Genomic DNA, 21,990 nt, shown 5'->3' with positions numbered 1-21,990 from the left:
GCTGGTGACGAGCACAGCTGGTGGGAGTGGAGGCAGCCCCTCGCCCTCCCGTGCCAGCCTGGCTGAGCTGTGCCTGTGGAGACACCTGCAAGCACTCTCGAGGCCACGTGGCTCAGACTGACGGGAGACCAGTGGGCACGCGTGAGGGGCGCCTGCAGGGACACTGCCCGCCAGTGCGGGGCCTGGTCAGGAGCGGTCTCCTGGCCAGACGGCAGGACTCTGGGAGCGGAGCTGAGGCCCCATGTGGTCACTGCTGTTCAGCAAGAGGAAGGAGCCCTGCAGAGATGGCCCGGACACGGTGGCCCTGAGGGCCCTGACCCCAGAGCCGGCGGCGTTGCCCTGGAGTTCACAGGAAGCCGTGCATTGCACACACTGGCAGGAATTCTCCTCCTGTCCTCAGGGTCCTTTATGTAATCTTAACTTTTATTTTAGGCATTGACGAAAATGCTTTCTTTTTATTTATTTATAAATTTTGGTTTGGGGCCACACTGGTGACACTCGGGGGTTACTCCCGGCTCTATGCTCAGAGATGATCTCGATGGACCATAGGGGGCGCGAGGGATTGAACCTTGGCCACCGCATGCAAGGCAGGCGTCCTCCCCGCTGGACTGTCACTCCAGCCCCTGACAGACAGCACAGTGAATGGCAGACTTCATGCAGAAAACGTCCCAACTGCCACCCCCTGACACAAACACACTGTCTGCCTCCCTCCTCCGCCCACTTGTCCCCTCCTGCCAGCCCGCAGTGATAATCTCCCCGCGAGGGCCAGTTCTCGGCTGTGTCCTCGGTGCGCTGTCCCTCCCCGCGTCTCTGCACGTAAGAACGGTCCCTCTCCAGCCCTGCCCCCGCAGGGCTCGGCTCTGCCGCTGCCACTGTGTGCCATTGTGTGCGTGTCCCTGCGCGTCCCTTCCCACTCATCTGTGCCGGGACACCTGGGTTGTTTTCCAGATTTGGGCTATTGTGGACTGTGCCGTACGAACATAAAAGTGCAGATGTCTTTTCTGAATAGAGTTTCTGGGTCCTTTGGGTAGATGCCAAAAAGTGGAGTTTCTGGGTCAGATGGAAGCCCAATTCCTAGTTTTTTGAGAAGTCTCCAAAAAGGCTGGACCAGCCGACATTCGTTCCCACCAGCAATGGGTGATGTTTCCTTTCCCCACACATCCCAGAAAGCAGCGATTATTCTTTTTATTATTATTATCTTGGTTTTTGGGTCACATATGGCAGTGCTCAGGGCTTAATCCAGGCTCTACACTCAGGGCTCACTCCTGGCCAGCTCCCAGGAACCATATGGGGTGCCAGGGATCAAACCTGGGTCAGCCGCGTGCAAGACCAACAGCCCCCACTGTCCTGTTGCACCAGCCCTGACCCTGGGGGGGTTTGCTCTTGTGACGTGTGCCACTCCTGTGAGGTGATGTCTCATCGTGGTTTTGAATGTCCCTAATGATAAGTGATGCAGAGAAGTTTTCATATGCTTTTTTTTTAAGTTTTTGTAACGTTTGTTTGTTCATTTGATTTTCTTTTTTTTAGACTTACAAATTTCTGTGCTTGGGTTTCAGTTATACAATGATCGAGTACCCATCCCTCCACCAGTGCCCATCATCCACCACCACTGATCCCAGTATCCCTCCCTCCCCCTGTCCCCCCTTGCCTCTGTGGCAAGGCATTCCCCTTTGTTCTCTCTCTCCTTTTGGGTGCTGTGGTTTGCAAAAGAGGCATTGAGTGGCAATCATGTTCGGGACCCATTTCTTACAAATTTTTGTGCTTGGGTTTCAGTTATACAATGATCCAGTACCCGTCCCTCCACCAGTGCCCTTTCTCTGTCACCAATGATCCCAGTATCCCTCCCACAAACCCACCCCCCATTCTACTACACCCTTGTGGCAGGGCATTCCCTTTTGTTCTCTCTCTTTTTGGGTGTTGTGGTTTGCAAAAGAGGCATTGAGTGGCAATCATGTTCGGTCTATAGTCTACTTTCAGCATGCATCTCTATTCCTGGGAGGATCCTCCCAACACCCTTAATTTATTTGGTGCTCCCTTCTCTATCTGCCCTTTGACCAGATGCCTCCTTTGGGGAACTTTCTGTTAATCTCTTCCCCCATTTTAAAGTGGGGTTGGTTCTTTTTCTCTTGCGAGGAGCTTTATGTGTCCTGGACATTGACCCCTTGTTAGATGAGTTCTGGGTAAATAGTTTCTCTCAGCAGGGGGGTGTCTTATTTCTAGCCATCGTTTCTTCAGCAGAGCAGAAGCATCTTCGTTTGATGTCGTCCTGTTTCTCTTCGCTTCCGTTTGCTTGGCCAGTGGCCGGGACTCATGAGAGCCGCATCTAGGTTCAGTGCCATGGAGGCACCACCTGTTTTCCTCAAAATAATTTGTGGATCCAGGTCTGAAGGTCTTCGATCCGTTTTTACTGGACTTGTGTGCCTGGTGTGAGAAAGGGGGTCAAATGCCACATGTGCCATAGCCTCTGTGGACGTGTGTCTCGTCCCACCTGGCGTGTGGGCTGTTGGCGCCTCCCACCCGTGGCCTCTGCCTGGGATGGGGAAACGCCTGGGAAGACCGTGGGCAGGCGAGAGGGAGGTCGTGCCACCTGGCGCCAGAGAAAATGAGGAAGGACGCGGAAGCTCCTCCTTCAAAGGCCTTCGGAGGTCCAGAAACCGAGGAAGGAGCCAGGCTGGAGTTCATGTTTCGAATGTGGCCGAGTTTTCCAGCCCCGTTTGTTGAAGAGGCTTTGGACTTGGCTGCACTTTGTGCTTTTTGCTCTTTTGTTGGAAATGAACTGTTCGTGCACCTGGGGATCGTCCCTGAACTCTTGGTTCTATTCCACTGGCCGCGAGCCAGTCCTTGCCCAGTTCCACACTGTCTTGGTCACCGCGACTCGTAGCATAACTTAGAATTGAGGGCAGAGACACCCTCCATCTGCTTTTCCCTAGACTTGCTCTAGATATTCTGGGGGTTTCATTGCTCCATAGACATATCAGCAGTATTTGACTAATGTCTTTGAAGATGGCCTGGGTGTTTTTACAGGGGCTGCGTTGGATTTGTGGAGAGCAGACTTCCTTTGTTCCATTTATACGTGATATTTTGAAAATATTGATCCTTCCAATCCATGCACAGAGAACGTGTTTCCGTTTCATTGTGTCCTCTTTTATTTCTTGCCGTATTTGTGATTGCCTCTGTGTACATGTTCCACGTATTCCTGTGAAGCTGATCTTGGGAACTCGATTTTCTGTTGAGGGTCTCTGCGCCTCTGCTCATCAGGGACCTAGCGCTGTGGTGGTTTGCCAGCCTTGTTCATTTTTTCAAAGAAGCTCTTGATTTTATTGATCTTTTGAATTGGTTTCTAAGTTTCCGTTTTATTGATTTATGTGCTGTGAGGTACTAGGCAGGCCCTTTCTTGCATCCTAATGAATGTTTATCAGCAGCTGTTTTAACTACTTTGATGGACCATGGTTGGGAGCTTGTATGTTTAGGGATGTGAATTCTGTACTTGTTGATACCTCGATCATTAAGAAATGACCATCCTCGGGGCTGGAGCAATAGCACAGCGGGTAGGGTGTTTGCCTTGCATGTTGCTGACCCTGATTCGAGTCCCAGAATCCCTTATGGTCCCCTGAGCACTGCCAGGGGTAATTCCTGAATGCAGAGCCAGGAGTGACCCCTGTGCATTGCCTGGTGTGGCCCAAAAAGCAAAAAAAAAAAAAAAAAAAAAAAAAGAAATGATCATCCTTGTTCCTCATGACCTTTAGAAATCTGTTGTCCGATAGAAATGAGGCAACCCAGGCCTTAAGGGTGCATTTGTTTTCCAGCTTTGAGCTCTGAGCCCGTGTTTACCCGACTCTTTGGCCTTGTCCTGGGTTGAGTTTTCTGATCCATCCTGCCACTCTTGTGGAGTTCAGCCCCTTGACCTTGGTGGGATGGTGATATAGAGGGGTTATCAAAGTCGCTTTGGGTGTGTTTTGTGTGACTGGGAGGTTGGTGTTGTTTTTTAGAGAAGCTCTTTGGATGCTTATTGAGAAACTATTTTTAGGTTACGAAGTTCCGAAGCTGTTGCCTGTCTGAAATTTCGTATCACTCCTTCAGATGGAAATGCTAATCTAGATGGATGAAGTACCCCTGAGGGCTGGCGCTCATTTCTTCCAGCTTCTTCACTTTATTTCCCATTCTTTTCTGGTCTGTCGAGTCTCGTTTGATAAACCTGCCGTGAATCGTGAATCGCATGGACTTCCTCTGTATGCGAGCTCCTTCTTTGACCTTGCCGCTTGCAGTATTCCATCTTTGGCTTTTGACACTTTGATTACAGTGTGTCTGGCCCCAGTGGACCCGGGGGCCTACACACCTCAGCCCCGGAAGGCTCGCATCCGTGATTTTCTGTTTCTCATCGGATTCCTCTTCCTGTCGGCGGGGACGTGGCGATGCTGACCATCTCCCTGCACTCACGCCCGCCCCCATGTGCTGTTGCCTCTCCTTCCGTCCTATCTCGGAGTCACTCTGGTCCCTCAGTTGTGGCGCCTCTCCTGAGACCGTCCCCTGAGCTCCGATTCCACCACCACACGCTTCGCTCTGTCACTGCCGATCACGTCCCCTCACATCTGCTCACACTTCCTGGTGCTGGAAGCGTTACTGCCTGGAATCCCTGCGGGCAGAGCCTGGCTGTGGTCTTCCCCCTTCTTGGGTCAGTTGGGGGGGGGGGTGGAGATTCTACTCCCTCCTGTGAGAGCTCTCACGAGTTAGGCCCTGGTGGCAGTGAGGAGGCCCAGGGGCAGTTGGTGTCCTGCTGGGCTCTCCTCGTCCCTTCCGGGCTTTCGGCAGTACGTGGTGCTGTGGGCTGCAGGCAGGCAGGAGCCGACACCGGGACCACCCCTGCGGTTCTCAGCCCCGCGTCTGCCAGTGTCTGGTTCCCAGGCCCCCACAGGCTCGGTGCAATAACCTGGGGACGTCACTCAGGTTGTGAAGTTGAACCCGGGCTCTGGCCTGCTGCTGGGTCTGGGACAGCCCAGTCAGTCTCCCCTGGGCTGTGGGCTTGGCCTGGGGCTCCCTGTGGCCCCAGGAAGGAGCTTCCCTTGTTCCATTTCAGCACAAGCCTGTGGCCGATCCTCACTGGATCCCAACAGGATCAGATCTGGGGCCTGGTCACTGAGGGTCAGGGGAGTGGCGTCTGGTCACTGTGGGTCTGCAAGAGCCGGTGTCCCGTCACTGGGGGTCTGGGGAAGCCAATTCCAGTGTCACTGTGGATCTAGGGGTGTGGAGTCGGTCACTGTGGGCGGGGAGAGTGAGTGCCCGGCAGGAGTCAGGTGCAGTGGTCAGCCGCACTGAGACGTGTGTCATTGCCTCACTGCTGCAACCTGGCTTGTGTGCTGCGGTCTGGGTCGTCCCTGGCCAAGTCAATCGATACGTGGCCTCACCAGGCCTCGCGTTATTGACGGGACTTAGATCATGGAGTGTGAGGGTGTCGTGTCTTCCAAACACAGCAGTGAGGGCCAACAAGGACACGTGAGGCAGGCCCCCAGTGGGCACTGTCTGACTGTCCTGCACTGTTCTGGCACTGTCCGGATGCCCTGCACTGTCCGACTGTCCTGGCATATCCGACTGTCCAGCTGTTCTGGCACTGTCTGACTGTCTTGCACTGTCCGGCTGTCCTGGCATGTCTGACTGTCCTGCACTGTCAAAATGTCCTGCACTGTCCATATGTCCTGCAATGTCTGGCTGTCCTGCACTGTCCGAATGTCCTGGCACTGTGTGACTGTTGTACAGAGTGTGGCTGTCCTGCACTGTCTGACTATTCTGCACTATCTGACTGTCCTGCGCTATCTAACTGTCCTGGCACTGTCCAATTATCCTGGCACTGTCCGACTGCCATAGCACGGTCCCGAGTATCCTGCACTGTCTGACTGTCCTAAACTGTTCGACTGTCCTGCAATATCAGGATGTCCTGGTACTGTCCAACATTGCTGCACTGTCCAGCTGTCCTGCACTGTCTGACTGTCCTGGCACTGTCCGACTATCCTGCACAGTCTGACTGTCCTACGCTGTCCTGGCACTGTCCGACTGTCCTGCACAGTCCAGCTGTCCTGTCACTATTCGATGGTCCTGCACTATCAGAATGTCCTGGCACTGTCCAACGTTGCTGGACTGTCCAGCTGTCCTGCGCTGTCAGGCTGTCCTGGCGCTGTCCGACTGTCCTGCACTGTCCAGCTGTCCTGGCACTGTCCAGCTGTCCTGCACTGTCCAACTGTCCTGCAGTGTCCGGCTGTTCTGCACTGTCCAGCTGTCTTGCACTGTCCAACTGTCCTGGCACTGTCCTGGCCCTGTTCTCGCTCTTTTCTGGCACTGTCTGGCGCTGTCCCTCCTCCGGGTGCTATCTAGGCACTGTCCTTTCTCCTGCTGCTGCCTTTTAGTTTTCTGTTGTGACAAGCTTCGGCAAGTATTTTCATTTTCTTCAGTAAGTTCAGCTCAGCCTTCAAGGAGCCGGACTGGTGTTCCTGTTGGTAGAATCATAGTCAGCGTCGCGAGCATGTGGAGTGCAGCCAGGGGCCAGGATCTGAGCTCTGTACATGGGTCCCCAGGCCCAAGTCCTGTCTTCTGAGTCTCCATGTGTGCGGGAAGGGGGGCCTGCCCAGTCACAGGGGGTCAGAGAGGACAGGCCTGAGGCAGGGGGAGAGGAGGAGGGGCAGGGAAGAGGGGGCAGAAAGGAGTGTAGGAGCAGGGTCAGAGAAGGGCAGGGAGAGTGCGGGAGGAGGGCAGAGCAGGGGTGAGAGGAGGGGGTAGCACGGGTGGGAGGAGGGGAGGACGGTGTGAGTTGGAGGTCAGGGAGGACCGTGGGGCCACTCCACAGGCCTGCTGGGCAGTCTGGCTTGGGGCTTGGTGTTGGGGCCCTCGGGGTGGGCAGTCGGCCCTAGCCCACCCTCCCTGCGGGGCGAAGTCAGTGCCAGTCGTGTGTGACTGTGTGTGGATGGGGCCTCCCTTGCCGGGACACTCCTGTGAGTGGACGGGACTGTCCCGCGAGGGGACAGGGATACTCCTGTGTGTGGACGTTTCCCTTAAACCAACCCGGAGGGGAGGTTCAGGCCCATACTTCATTCTCAGGGTGGGGGTCTCGGAAGCGTCTCTGGAGTCTCACAGGTGACATCGGGGCCTCTCTCAGAGGGGTCAGCCTGGTGGGGACATCGGAGTCCTCTCACGGGTCCCTGGTCCAGGGGGCCGACCCTGGCATCATTCTCGGGATGGACAGAGGCAGCAGTGGACATGACCGGCAGATTCCGGGACTGTGTGGGACTAGTCAGTGGGCAGTGGTCAAGATTCAGGGTGCAGCCGTGCCCAGGCCTCACAGTGGCCTTGCGGCGTGTGAGACTGGGTGACCGCAGCTCCGTACCCCTGCGGTAACAATGGCAGGGGTTATTTCTGGCCTGGAGGAAACTGACATTATTTTATTCCTGGCGATTTCCCAGTTTCTTCATTTCTGGGCCTTCATCACGTGGAACCCCCCAGAGCTGTGAGGTGCGCAGATGCAGAGGACGGGCAGTTTTCCCCCAGTGCCGCCGTCTGTCCCCGGGCAAGGTTCCCCCAAGCTCCCCGCGTGAGCCGTGTGGTGCCGGGACTTCAGGTCCCCGTCTGCAGGAGTGAGTGCGGCATTCTGCTCCGGGCCTGGGGGTCGGGCTCCCCCCCGCCTCTCGCTGAACGGAGGGGAGGCCATTGGGCTGCTCCTCTGTCCTGCGGGTGGTGAGCGGCTGGCTTTCAGTTCTCCTGCCACGAGATGGGTGTAGGCGGCAGGGAGGAAGGAGCCTCTCCTGGCTTGGGTTTGCACACGCTGTCCTGGGCGTTCAGTTGCGCTGTGGGCGCCTCACCCCAGGGCGGCAGCCGTAAGGCAGAGTCCCCAGGCTGATGTGGTGACTGCCCCTGTCCAGCGAGGCAGCGCCCCTGGAGACCCCAGGAGGGCAGAAGCTGCCGGGAGACCCCAGGCCTCACGTGTCCTTGAGCCCAGGGTACAGCCCTGCTGTGACCGAGGTCGCCGCCAGCCTGGTGCAGGCGTCTGTCTGTCTCTGCTGTGTCCTGCGGAAGCAACAGCCCCATGTCCCACCCTTGTAGCTTCTCCATCGGGGGCGGCCCTCCCCAGCAGTGCTCTGCCGGCCCGAATGCTCAGTTCCTGGCAGGAATGTGGGACTCGGGCCCTCACGGCCCCGACGGCCCCCTGAGCTAGGTCCCTGTGTCTGGGAGGTGGTGATGGTTGTGGCCCTCGTGTCTGTTGTGGCTGGGCTAAGGGCAGCTCTGCTGCGGGCAGGAGCTGGCAGACAGTCGCTCAGCACAGGGCAGACAGGCTGGGGACCCCCGTGGCCCTTGCCCCAGAACCCAGTGCCTCCTTCCAGCACCAGACCATGGGCCGGGCCCGTGGAGGGTGTCAGAGCCTCACCCACAGCCCTGCTCGGAGCAGAGCAGATCTCAGCGGATCTCAGAGTGGCTGCCTGGGCCAGGGGCTCGTGGTGAGAGAAGTCCGTGTTGGGCCTTTGGGTCAGGCGAGGCAGCACCTGCCACCAGTGGACACTCCCTGGCTGATTCTGCCCCTGATTCTGCACTGAGCTTGGCTTTGACACCGTCCCACGCTCGCCTGGGCCCTGGGTGCCTGTTTCTGGCCCGTGGCACCTTCCCAAGGCTTTGCTGGAATCTGTGTCCTTGGAAACACGCTGAGATGCTTTCTTGGTTCCAATGAGCAAAGCAGCAAATGCCCTCTTTGGAAGATTTTATTATGTTTCAGGAAAGCCAGGACAAGAAGAAAGATAATTAAAGCCCCTTGGGATGCAGACAAAAGTGTGCAGTGATGTGACACGAACTGCATGTCCTATGGCACCATGCTATGGGATGCAGACTATGTGTCCCATGGCAATAATGTGCTATGTGATACTGACCACATGTCCCATGGCATCATGTCATGTGATACTGTGTCTCCCGTGGCACCATGTCATGTGTTACCATGTGTCCTGTGGAACTGTGTCATGTGATACCACGTGTCCCGTGGCACTGTGTCATGTGTTACCATGTGTCCCGTGGCACCGTGTCATATGTTACCATGTATCCTGTGGCACTGTGTCATATGATACCATGTGTCCTGTGGCACCATGTCATATGTTACCACGTATCCCATGGCACCGTGTCATGTGATACTGACCACATGTCCTGTGGCACAGTGTCATGTGATACTGTGTCCCAAGGCACTGTGCCGTGTGATACCGTGTGTCCCGTGGCACCATGTCATGTGTTACTCTGTGCCACGTGGCACCGTGTCATGTGATACTGACCACTTATCCCGTGGCATCATGTCATGTGATACTGTGTCATGTGATACCACATATCCCGTGGCACCATGTCATTTGTTACCATGTGTCCCGTGGCACCGTGTCATGTGTTACCATGTGTCCCATGGCACCATGTCATGTGATACTGACCACGTGTCTCATCGCACCATGTCATGTGATACTGTGTGTCCCATGGCACTGTGTCATGTGATATCATGTGTCCTGTGGCACCGTGACATGTGATGCTGACCTTGATGCTGACCGTGTGTCCCTGTGCTTAATGGTGCCTATCACATGTCTCTATGTGGCACTGACTGTGTCCACGGCCACTGGAGGGGTCCATCTGGACTCACAGTCCTGGCAAGCAGGGAAGCCCCTTCCTTCTCTCTCCTGCCCAGTCCTCATCCCCAGGCCACTGAGGGGCTGGGGTCTCAGCCCAGCTGCTTGGGTGGGAGGTGTCTATGGGGTGTCCCATCATCTTTCCTGGGGCGAGTCAGGCCCGCTGCAGGGGCCCACTTTCTCGTAGGCCCACATGGGCTAAGCGGGGGGAAGTCGGGCCCCCGCCACCACCAGCCTGGGCGAGGCTCTGCCGTGACCTTGACTGTCCCTTCTCCTTCCAGGCTGCCTGATCCAGGATGGACTCTGCAGGGACTCGGAGCTGTGTGTGGATGGTGAGTGAGGCCATGTCCGCGGGCACAGGGAGGCTGGGACACTGACTCAGCACAGGGCAGCAGGCGAGGGCCACACGTGGGGGCCGCGGAGGTCAGGGATGCAGTGTCCACTTGGGCACTGTGAGACACTGCACACCCACCTCGGCCATCCTGTGACTGCCTGCTCCACGCCAGTCAGACCTGGGGCTGCGGGCTGCTCGTGCCCCCCCCCCCCCGCTGTGCCCCTTGGCCCTGCCCCTGAGTTCTGTCAGAGTCTCAGTCGCCCCCTCGCGACACTGCTCTCCCGTGGTCACAGCAGCCAGAGAGCATGCGGCGCCGGGGGCTCTGGGGGCTGTGAGCTTCGCGGGAGGGGGTCCCCGCTGAGCATGCCCCAGGGCAGGGTCCCAGACACGGGTCCCGGGAGCAGGGTCCCAGGTGCAGGGTCCCAGGTGCTCGCTCCTCCTGGGTAGCTGACGAGCAGCTGCAAGACCTGGGAGCATGAAGACTGCCACGGGAGCCAGGGCTCCTTGCCCAAAGATCCGCACGCCACGGACAAGCTGGAGCTACCACCCACGCGAGCCACACACTGATGGTCATGTGGCATCACTGTTCGGGATGGGGGAGGGTCACCGTTTTGCGGTGACCCGCGATTCCCTTGGTGTGTTCGGGGCCAATCACCGTTGGCAGGCCAACGGTGACAGACGAGCGAAGGAACGGAAGCCACACGCTGGCTGGTCATCAGCCGCCCTTTATTCAAGTCTCACAGCGTCAGTTAAAGAGAAATCGGAAAGGGTTGGGGCAAAGTTCAACCACACCCACATGAGGTGACACGTGGGTGTGGTTGAACATTGTCTAGACAGACAGTGAGCGGGCGTAAAGCCCTTCCTTGGGGGAAGCTCTTCTAGGGGATTTACCCAAGGACGAAATTTCACCTAAGGGCTCAGCACTCTAGATCCTTACTAGGAGGGTGGGATTCGCCTAAGGATTCGCCCCTGGGTGGGATTCGCCTAAGGACACATTGCTTTCCCCTTTCCTTAGCTAATATCCACTAAACAGTCGTCTTCAATTTGCTTCTTACTAGCATTTCTAGTCGTTCTGTGTGGACACAGTTAAGAGATGTGTGGAGCTTAAAGGGTGGCTCTTCCTGGGGGCGTCTCGCTGTGTCCCAGACCACAGTCCTCAGCCAGGTTCGTCCTTCCTGACCCCAGCAGGTTGCTTCTTGTTGGGTCATGACAGAGTTTGTCCATGACCGTGCTCTTAACTTACTATACTCATGGAGCTTAGCCTGTCCCTTTGCAGTGCCAGCGTAGCTCACAGCTTGCCCTGGGTTCATCCAGTCCCTTTGTCGGGACCCTGGTTTTGGGGTGCTAGGAACTCAGGGCAACTGAGGCTTAGGTCAAGTAAGTATGATGGATGCCCAGGAGTAAACGTTATTCGGAGTCAATTAACTCCCACATTACAAGAGCCTCGTGCTAACTGTCTTCCTGTGTCTATACAAAAAGGACATTGCTCCAGAGGAAACCACGCAAGAGGCATAAAGGAAAGAAAAGAAGCAATTTTTCACTCACATATACAAAATCCTCAGCCCTCAGAGGATTTGGCCCACAGGTTACAGGGTCTGGTTTGGGCATACAAGTGATTCGCAGGTAGGGGAAGCAGAGCACAGAGGAGAGGTTAGAGATAAACACGGAGGATTGGGAGCGCCTGATGGAATTGGGTGGCCCTGGGAGCACTGTGGTGGGAGCAACTCAATGACCCTAAGCTCCCTGCTGCTGGAGGAGCAAGGACAAACCAGTGTTGCTTCTTAAAATGCTTAGAACTATAATCCCACAATGTGACAAGGCTTATGGGGCAGGATAATGGTTTTCTATAAGGGCAGAAAGGGACGCGTTACGTGCGGGTCACAAGAAGGGAAGAGGAAGGTGAGTTCTATGGTCTACATGGGCCAGAGGGACGGGGCGTTGGGAGGTGTCGCGGGACTCCTGTGAGCAAATGCAGGGGTGGACACTGAGCTTTTCAGACCTCGAGGGGCGGCTTTTCCTGACCTCGGCCCTGGCCACAGGCACCTGCAAGGCCCCGGAGCCGTGGAATTGCGGGAAACGCCAGTTCCCCCAGTAACAGCCGCCCCCATCAGGACCAGTGCCCAGAGTTCGTCCACAAACACCACAGGCCAGGTGGCCAGGGAACTGCACTAGGAAGGACTTCAGCACCCCACACTGGATCCCCAGATGCAGGATCCCCAGGTTAGGATCCTTGAGCGCTGGGTCCCTCGGCACTGGATCCCTCAGCACTGGATCTCCAGGCGCAGGATCCCCAGGTTATGATCCTTCAGCATTGGATCCCTCAGCACTGGATCCCTCAGCACTGGATCCCTCAGCATTGGATCCCTCAGCACTGGATCCCTCAGCATTGGATCCCTCAGCACTGAATCCCTCAGCATTGGATCCCTTAGCACTGAATCCCTTGGCACCAGATCCCCAGGTACAGGATCCCAGGTTAGGATTCCTCAGCACCAGATCCCTCAGCACTGGATCCCTCAGCACTGGATCCCTCAGCACTGGATCCCTCAGCACTGGATCTCCAGGTGCAGGATCCCCAGGTTATGATCCTTCCGCACTGGATCCCTTAGTACCAGATTCCTCAGCACTGGGTCACTTAGCACTGGATCCCTCAGCACTGGATCCCCAGGTGTAGAATCCCCTGACACTGGATCTCCAAGTGCAGGATCCCCTGTTACTGAATCCCCAGGTGTAGGAACTCCAGGTTAGGATCCCTCAGCACTGGGTCCCTCAGCACCGGATCCCTCAGCATTGGCTCCCTTAGCACTGAATCCCTTGGCACCAGATCCCCAGGTACAGGATCCCAGGTTAGGATTCCTCAGCACCAGATCCCTCAGCACTGGATCCCCAGGTGCAGGGTCCCCAGGTGCAGGACCCCCAGTACTGGCCTCTAGGTGAGGGTCCTGGGCAGAGTCCCGTGCAGGATCCCAGGCGTGTGGCCCTGGAACCGCCCTGGACTGCCGTGCCCTCTGCTCCCTGCGCCCCTCTCCTGTGGCCCTTTGGGAAGGCTGTGGGTGGTCCTGGGTGTGGCTGTTGGATGGCCCCCGCCCACTCCATTGGTGTGTGGTCACTGGCTTCAGGTAGAGTCCCCGGGACTGTGGATGGACCTGCTGGGCCTGCCCCCGGGCTCGGGTCATGCCCCCTCTAGCCCAGCCGTGTCCCAGGTGGCTGCTCCGAGCCTGCTCAGGGTCTGGGGCCAGGGACCCTCCCTCGTCCTCAACACAGTCAAGGGCTGGCTGTCCTCAGAGGCGGAGCTGGTCCCGGCCCAGACACCACCAGTGTGCCGCGGTGACCAGGCCAGCTCCTGAGGGTCGGCCGGGGTGGCCGGCGGCTTGGGGCATCCCCCCGCAGCATTCCTGTCAGCTCTCACGGGGCCTCCCGTGTGCCTGCACTGGCCTCCGCAAGCGAGGGAGAGGCCCGGGGACTCGTGAGAAGCTCTGCCAGGCTCCTGCCCTTCCCCACAGCCTGGGGCCTCCCTCCCCTGCCTCCCGCCCCCTGGGTGGGCTGCGTTCACCCAGGCTGAAGCTCGGATGCTTTGGAAGGAAACTGGTTTATGGTTTCAGTTTTTGTTTGGGGGCCACACCTGGCGATGCTCAGGGGTCACTCCTGGCGGGCCTGGGGACCCTCGGGGGTGTTGGGGAGGAACCCCATGGCTGCGTGCAGGGCAGACGTCCTACCCGCTGGCCTGTCCCTCGGGCCACAGGAGAGCGATTTAAATGCGAATGTGGACTCAGCCTTGATTTATGGAGCCAGGCAGTCCTTGATGTGCGTTTTTAAGGTCTGGGAAACAGCAAAGCACGCGTCATTCGGTCCCACAGAACGGTGTACCATGCACAGTGGACGGTGAGTGAGAACAAAATGGTGGGAGGGTTTCCAGGGACCCGGCTGTGTGGCCCGTGTGTGTGTGGGGGGGGGTAGGCAGAGGGCCGTGCCCTGGCAGCCACACTGAGCCCTTGAGGTGATGAGTGCGGGAGGTAGTCGGGATACTCGGCAGTGACGCGGGAGGGGGTGAGGGCACCACACGGGACAGTGACACAGGCAGGGCAGACGGGTGAGCACGGGGCAGTGGGGACACATGCAGCCATGGTGGGAGGAGGCGAGGGCTGGGAGGTGAGTTGGGGACGTGGTGGCCGCATGGGCTGGAGGTCAGGCCGGGCGAGTGCAGGTGGAGGTGAGACTCGGGAGAGGCAGGGGAGCACCGAGGCCGAGGGCCAGAGGAGGAGGGAGAGCAGGTGGGGTGAGGGTGGGCAGTGACGACAGGAGGGAGCATGGAGGGCGGTCACTGCGGGCCACTGCGATGGTTCCAGAGCGTTCTGTGGTGAGTCACAGGGCCTCCCCTCTCTCTCCCCGGCCTTCCCTGGGGAGCCGGCGCGGTGATCCCATTGTCCCTTCAGTGTTTCTGAACGGTGCGACGTTCCCTTTGTGATGAGTTCAAGTGCTTACGTGGGTGAAGTTGCCCGACAGACTCAGGAGGGAAACGGAGCGTCAGGCTGCCGGCCGCCGCTGCAGAGACACTTCGAGTCGCCGTCTCGGAGGGGCAGGAGCCGGTGCAGCCGTGGGATGTGCCCCTGTGGCGCGCTGCGTGGCCCAGCTCCAGGCTGCAGCGTGGGGCCCGCAGAACAGCATGGAACACGCAGGGCCCGCAAGCCCCTCCGTGTCTATCCCGCGAGTCAAGCAAGCAGGAGTGCAGGCGCACGCGTGGGCGGCAGGGGCGCTGGGGGCGTCCCTCACCGGAGCATCCTGAGAGGAGCCAGTTGCCCGCCATGTCCCGTGCTGGAGTGTGCGCAGTCACTGCCTCAGGCCCCGAGCTGGGTCTACCTCACGTGCTGCAGCCCTGGGGTTGCCTGGGCTCGAACCCCAGCCCAGGCGGCCTCCCTGCAGCACTGGGCCTGGTGGGGGGCAGGGGGGGCTGGCGGGGGTGGGACACGGGTGCTGACACAGGCCACTGTGGCCTGACCCCTTTGCAGCCATGATGGGGCTTGTTCCCCCGAGAGCCCCGAGGCTGCGGGGACCCCCGGTGGGGCTGGACTGAGGGCTGCCTTCTAGAATGCTCTCGCACCCAAGCCCCTCGGAGCAGCAAGCAGTGGCCAGGCCTGTCCACTGCAGGACCCAGGCCCGTTACAGAGACCAGAACAGGGGCTCAGGTCCAGCTGGGTCTACGATGCCTGCTCTCCGCTCTCAGGGAGCCGCCGCACAGCACACGGATGTCACAGCACACGGATGTCACAGCATACGGATGTCACAGCACACGGATGTCACAGCATACGGATGTCACAGCACATGGATGTCACAGCATACGGATGTCACAGCACACGGATGTCACAGCACACAGGTGCCATGGGCACATCCTTTCCCAGGAGGCCGCGGCCTGCAAGCGGCCTCACCTGGGCATGGCAGAAGCCCAGACCCTTCCTGCCCACCCGCCATGATCCTCCAGATCTTCCAGATCCTCGTGTCTCGAGGTGGACACGGTTCCCCGGAAGCACTCGCTGTGGGGCCCGTGGTCAGTCACACGGCGATGTCCAGCTTGTGGCCCCCGCCCTGGGCCCCTTCCTCTGCCATGCTCATATGTGTCTGACCGAGGCCACACTCACCGCTGTGTGTGGCTGTGGTCAGTGGTAGCTGTGGCCTCTGCGGCTGTGGCCACCCCAGCAAGGAGCGGGGAAGGGTCCTCACACACAGCTGAGGGGCCTCGGAGTCACATTCTCGATATTCCGGAAATAGGCACAAATGGAAGAAATGGAAGAAGTGAGGGGCCGGGAACGCAGCCACATGTGTGGGGCCTCGCGACCAAAACCAGAGCCAACAGCAGCACCCCCACCACACAGACACAGACACACACAGACACACACACAGAGAGACACACAAACACAGAGACAGACACACAGACACACGCACAGACACACAGACACAGATGCACACAGACACACACACAGAGAGACACACAGACACACACAGACACACACACACAGACACAGAGAGACACACACAGACACACAGATACACACAGACACACACAGACACAGACAGACAGAGAGAAACAGACACAGACACACACACAGATACACACAGACACACAGACACACACAGAGACACACAAACAGCGACACACAGACATACATAGACATAACACGCAGACACACACAGACAGGCACACACAGACAGACACACACAGACACACACACAGACACCGCCCAGCCCTGTGAGGTGGAGCAGACCAGCAGACCAGGCCCCTGCTCAGTGGTCTTGGAACTTCAGGAAGGCGGCGAGTCCCGCGCCTGCGCTCCCGGGAGAGACACGGCGTTCCGTGTCCCAGGGCAGAGCCCCCCCCCCCCCCCCGCCATTCTCCACACGTCAGACCCGTTACGGGGGCGCAGGAAGCCCAGTCCTCCGCTCAGACGCGCGTTCCTCCCTGCCCGCCTGGGTGTCTGCCGCGGGCTCACCTCTGGTGCTCTGGTCTGGTGGGGCAGGGCTGGGCTCACGGGCTCAGACCCGTCTTGGGGCTCGTCGCCCACACTGCAGTGGCCGTCGCTAGGGCAGGACAAAGGGCAGCGAGACCCAGGGTCTGGGGTCCGGGGGCTTGTTTGCATCTGGGTCGACTCTGTGTTTCCACGCTCAGTCGAGCCCAGCGCCTTGTTCTGTGTCTGTGTGTGTGCCCGTGTGCCGAGTGCCTGGTCTGTGTGTCTGTCTTTGTCCATGTGGTGCGTGCCTGCATGTGTGTCCTCATGTGTGTGCATTCAAACACACATTTACGTGCATGCTTGTGTGCCTGTAAAGAGACTTTATCAAGCACATGCATCTCCACACATGCTTATCTGTGTGCCCGCACACATGCCCTCCACATGCATGTGGGCCACACAGGCTCCCTTGTACGGTTGTGTGCCACACAAGCACCCACCACACACAGTCTACTTGTGTGCCCTTCATGTGTTCTCAAAACATGCTTGTGTGTTTTATGCATGTATGCCAGCACGTGTCCTCCCCTGTCCATACATGTGTCCCATGTGTACATGTGAAGTTGTGTGTATGTACGTGTAGACATGTGTTTGTGAGCCTGCATGTGTACGCTCACATGTGCCCTTGTGCATATTTTGTGGGTCTTTCACATGCATGCATGCATTTGCCTGTCTATGCAAATGGATCCACATGTCCTCTGTGATTGTGTGCTGAGGACACATGGACATCCATGTATCTACATGTATGTTCATCTGCAGGTCTGTGCGTGCATGTGCCCGGGTGTGTATATATGCACTGTGTGTGCATGGCTTGTGTGCCTGCATGTGCCTGTGTATCTACATGCATGTTCTCATGTAGGTCTGTGCGTCTGCATGTGCCCGTGTGTATCTACGTGAGTGTCTACAGGATGCTCAAATGTAGAGCTCTGTGCCTGCATGTCTCTTACATGAGTGAGCGCCTACACGCACGTTCACGTGTAGTTCTGTGCACACATGTGTGCATGTGTGTCTGCATGCATGCTCACATGTAGGTCTTGTGCCCTCCATGTGTGCATGTTGACACACGTGTGGACCACATGCATATGGTCGGATCTGTGTGCTTGCAGGTCAGGCTGCCCACCACCATGAAATATTTGGGTCACTCGTCCCTCGGGGGCAGTGAGGGGCTGCTGCCCGCTGTGCCGCTGGTCATTGGCCCTAACCAGGGTCCCTGGTGCTGGGCAGTGCAGAGACTGGCCTAGCCTGCGAGCGGCCCAGAGCCCGCGGGGTGGTGCTTCCTGCTTCCTCTCGGTCCTGAATGTGCCTCTGAGGTGCTGCTCCCGCCAGACCCATCCTGTCTGGGCGTGCTCGCAGCTGCGCCTGTGAACAAAGCCAGGCGGGTCCAGCGTCCTTGTTGGGACTCCAGATCGTTCGCAAGAGCATCACAGCCACAGAGAGATTTCTCTGTGGACGTGCAGATCAGTGTGAATGACAGTGTGCCACGCCGACACTGCAGCTTGTGTGAGGAAGAGCCTTGGCTGTGCCCCAGGGATGTGTGAAGTATCGTGGCACTTCCCTGGGACCTCGGCCGGGGACAGGCGGGTGTGTGAATGCCCCGAGTCATTCCTCGTACCTGCCCTGTGCTGCTTTGAGCTGCGTCACCCTGGCTGCCCTGGCTCTGTCAGAGGGACCAGGACAGGTGCCAGGGCACGCGTGGATGGGAGCACCACCCACAGTGAGAGTCCACCAGCCCCAGGACATTCCCCTCACACATGGGCACAGAGCTCACAAGTGAGTATACACAGCTAACACTCCATGTGGCAACGCAGCGCACGACAGACCCACAGCACATGATGCCCAGGCCACGTCATGACACGCTACGCCTGCAGCATGTGCCATGGTCCACAGCGCAGAGACCACGCACCTCTCAGAGGTCTGGAGGCCAGGGCTCCGGCGTCCCGCCTCTTGAGGAAACGGCTGTGTGCCTGCCCGCAGGACGCTTTCTGTCACGAGAGAATCACCCCTGGGTGGGGGCGTGAGTCTGGGCTCTGGGCCTCGAAGCGTGTCCCAGCCAAGTGCTCATGTGCAGTGACCGTGTGTCCCATCCGCACTCCTGCTGTGGGCCTGCACCTTGTGGAGTCTCATGAGGGTCTGGCCCCCGTATTTGGGGCAGCAGTACCCGGCGGGCGGGTGAGGTGGGTGCTTAGCAGGGGAGTGAGGGGGGAGTCTGGGCACTCACAGGGGCCCAGGTGCTCATCTGCCGGGTGTGCACGCAGCAGAGCGCCTGCGTGGGTGGGGGGAAGCGCAGCCCCACCCGGGGCGTCTCTGGAGGGCCGAGATGGCGTGTTTCAGACCACACTGAGCGTGACCCCCACGGGCCCGTGTGCCGGCTTGAGCCTGCCGTGAGCTCCTGATCCTGGGGTGGGCAGAGCACGCTGGGGGAGGAGGGGCCTGAGAGGAACAGCAGTGGACGCGGCCAGGGCAGTGCATGAGCGGCTCGGCCAGGTCTGTGTCTGGCTAGGATCTGAATGACACACGGGCTCCACGACCCAAGGTCCTGACTGCTCCGAACATCCACAGGACTGGGTCTGATGGGGTGATTTTATTTCTTTGAAGGCTGATGAGCAGGACACACTTAGAGAAGACCCTGGCACACATTCATGGTGATGGTGGAGATGATGATGATGGTGATGGTGGAGATGATGATGATGGTGATGGTGGAGATGATGGTGGTGATGGTGGAGATGACGGTGGTGGAGATGATGGTGATGGTGGAGATGATGATGATGGTGATGGTGGAGATGATGGTGGTGGAGATGATGGTGATGGTGGAGATGATGGTGATGGTAATGGCGGAGATGATGGTGGTGATGGGGACCAGAGTGAGGAAACCAGAGAGAGTAGTTGAAGATCATGGCCTTACCTGAACTCTGGCCCTGCCTTTGCCTACCTGTGTGCTGAGGTGCACGGTCTAAGCGGCACCTGGTCCGAGGCCCTGGGCAGCTGTGGGGAACCGTGCCTGTGGCAAGGGCGCAGCTGGCGTCCAGGGCCGTGGGCATGCCGCTGCTCTGGGTCGGGAACTGAGCCAGGCTGACGTGGGAGCGAGCAGCACAGAGACGTTAGCCACGTGACACAGTGCAGTGGTCAGTGGTCGGGTCCCATGGCCTGGGGCCAGGGTAAAGGCAGTGGGGTGTGAGCTGAGACGTGGGGACACTGGGGGGGCTGCCTGGTGTCCCCGGCCCCAGCCCCACCCTAGACCTGCAGTGTTGGTGCAGAGAAATCGCCAGAAATGGGGCATTGAGAAGGGAGGGGCCGTGGGGAGGCCGCTGCCCTCGGTGCCTGTCCTTGCCGGTGCACTGCCAGCTGCAGAGAGGGCTGCTCTGTGTCTGCCTACGCGGGGGTCGAGATGGGCAGGAAGGTCACGGGACAGACACGGCAGGGAAGATCATGGGACACACAAGGCAGGAAGATCACGGGACAGACACGGCAGGAAGGTCACGGGACACACATGAATAGAAAGGTCATGGGACATGCTAGCAAGGTCATGGGACACATGGCAGGAAGGTCACAGGGTGGACATGGCAGGGAAGATCATGGGACACACAAGGCAGGAAGATCACGGGACAGACACGGCAGGAAGGTCACGGGACACACATGAATAGAAAGGTCATGGGACACGCTAGCAAGGTCACGGGACACATGGCAGGAAGGTCACAGGACAGACATGGCAGGGAAGATCATGGGACACACGAGGCAGGAAGATCACGGGACAGACACGGCAGGAAGGTCATGGGACACATGGCAGGAAGGTCACAGGACAGACATGGCAGGGAAGATCATGGGACACACAAGGCAGGAAGATCACGGGACAGACACGGCAGGAAAGTCATGGGACACACATGAATAGAAAGGTCATGGGACACGCTAGCAAGGTCACGGGACACATGGCAGGAAGGTCACAGGGTGGACATGGCAGGGAAGATCATGGGACACACAAGGCAGGAAGATCACGAGACAGACACAGCAGGAAGGTCATGGGACACATGGCAGGAAGGTCACAGGACACGTGGCAGGGAGGTTACAGGGCACACACGGCAGGAAGGTCATGGGACATGGCAGGAAGGTCATGGGACACATGGCAGGGAGGTTACAGGGCACACACGGCAGGAAGGTCACGGCCATGCAGGGTTGGTGCTGTGGCCTTGGGGCCCACGTGGCCGTGGAGGTACGTCTGTGCTGCCATTATCGGGGCTCCTGCCCAGGTGTACCCATGCTATGGGGCATGGCAGGACCCCAAGGGAGGACGTGCCCAGGCCTGCAGGGGCGGCGAGGGCCTATGTCCAGGTGGTCAGTGGACTCAGGCCGAGGCCCCTTGCATGCCGCCTGAGCCTGCGGCCCTCCCACGCTCTAGACCCCCCTTGGGGTCTGCCTCCCACAGCCCAGATGACCAGAGGGGGTGGGCATGGCCGCGGCCCCAGAATGGAAGAGCCGCTGGCCGAGGGTGGACGGCACCCAGAGCTGAGGCGATGCCGGACAGCGGGGGAGGCTGCGGGGCGCAGGGCAGGGCAGGGCAGGGCAGGGGGCCCGCAGTGCTGCCCCCTCACAGCGGCTCCTGTCAGTGAGCAGACGGCTCCAGGGGGGCCGGCCTGGGCGCCCGGCCGGGAGGGGCCACTGCCCCGAGGTGCTGGTGGTGGCGGACAGATGGGCGAGAAGAACAGAGCCTGGAATGGCGCGCGCAGCCGTGTGGGGTGTGATAATAAGGCGTTTCCACGAGGGCCTTAGTGCGGGCGACCGCGGGACCCTCGGGGCCCACAGCTGCTGCTCCCGGCCGTCCCCGTGAAATCGGCTGCAAGTGTGGCGTGGTAGTTCCATTATTTCCCCCAGAACTAGAGGAAATTGGGGGGATTAATTTTCAGAGGAAATGAACGTTTTAGAGCAAGAGAGAAAAGCAGCACCCACGAAGTCCACGCCGCGCGAGAAAGGACGTGACGACGAGGTCTGTGAGGAACCTTCCGACAAGGGGCTGAGGCCGCTGTGTGCCTGCAGGGAGAACCGGGGGAGAGCCCCCCCCCCCCAGTGCCAGCCTGTCCTGCTGCGGCCCCTTCCTGTCCCACTCCCCCCGGGGAGAGCCCCCCCCCCAGTGCCAGCCTGTCCTGCTGCGGCCCCTTCCTGTCCCACTCCCCCCGGGTCATTTCTGCAACGCTTGTGGGCCTGCTGGCGTGGCTGGCCTGCGTGGAGGGCACTGTGGTGGCCGTCTAAGCTGCCCCCTGGGGCCACAGCCCGGGGCTGCCTGGGGTCTGGGTGGCAGTCGGCCCCACAGCCCAGCCCCTCCCCCACTGAGGGGCAGCAGTGCTGGAGTCAGGGTGGCCCCTTCCCGCCCCACAGGGGCAGCCGTGCTGGGCAGAGGCCGCCTGGTGGTGCTGCCCCGTGGAGGTTGTGGTCCTGCCCCTCACTGCCTGGCCGGGCCTGGCCGGTCACCTGGGCCGCAGCCCACCACGGCTCTCCCCCCGGCTGAGATATGAGCCTCAGCACCAGGCGTCCGGGGGGACCCCGGGAGACATGG

At 59.1% G+C, this 21,990-nt stretch overlaps 1 protein-coding gene across 1 annotated transcript in view; it reads left to right on the top strand.

Annotated features, from left to right (window-relative positions):
* Nucleotides 1-21,990, top strand: part of PTPRN2 (protein tyrosine phosphatase receptor type N2) — a 174,951-nt gene that overhangs the window by 17,775 nt on the left and 135,186 nt on the right. Inside the window, exon 2 of the mRNA XM_056134846.1 lies at nt 9,905-9,955. Coding sequence (XP_055990821.1) covers nt 9,905-9,955 — 51 coding nt within the window. The remainder of the gene's footprint in view (nt 1-9,904; nt 9,956-21,990) is intronic.

Source organism: Sorex fumeus, unplaced genomic scaffold (genome assembly GCF_029834395.1).
Source record: "Sorex fumeus unplaced genomic scaffold, SorFum_2.1 ptg000107l, whole genome shotgun sequence".
Taxonomy (NCBI): Eukaryota; Metazoa; Chordata; class Mammalia; order Eulipotyphla; family Soricidae; genus Sorex; species Sorex fumeus.
This window is presented reverse-complemented; position numbering and strand designations above follow the sequence as displayed.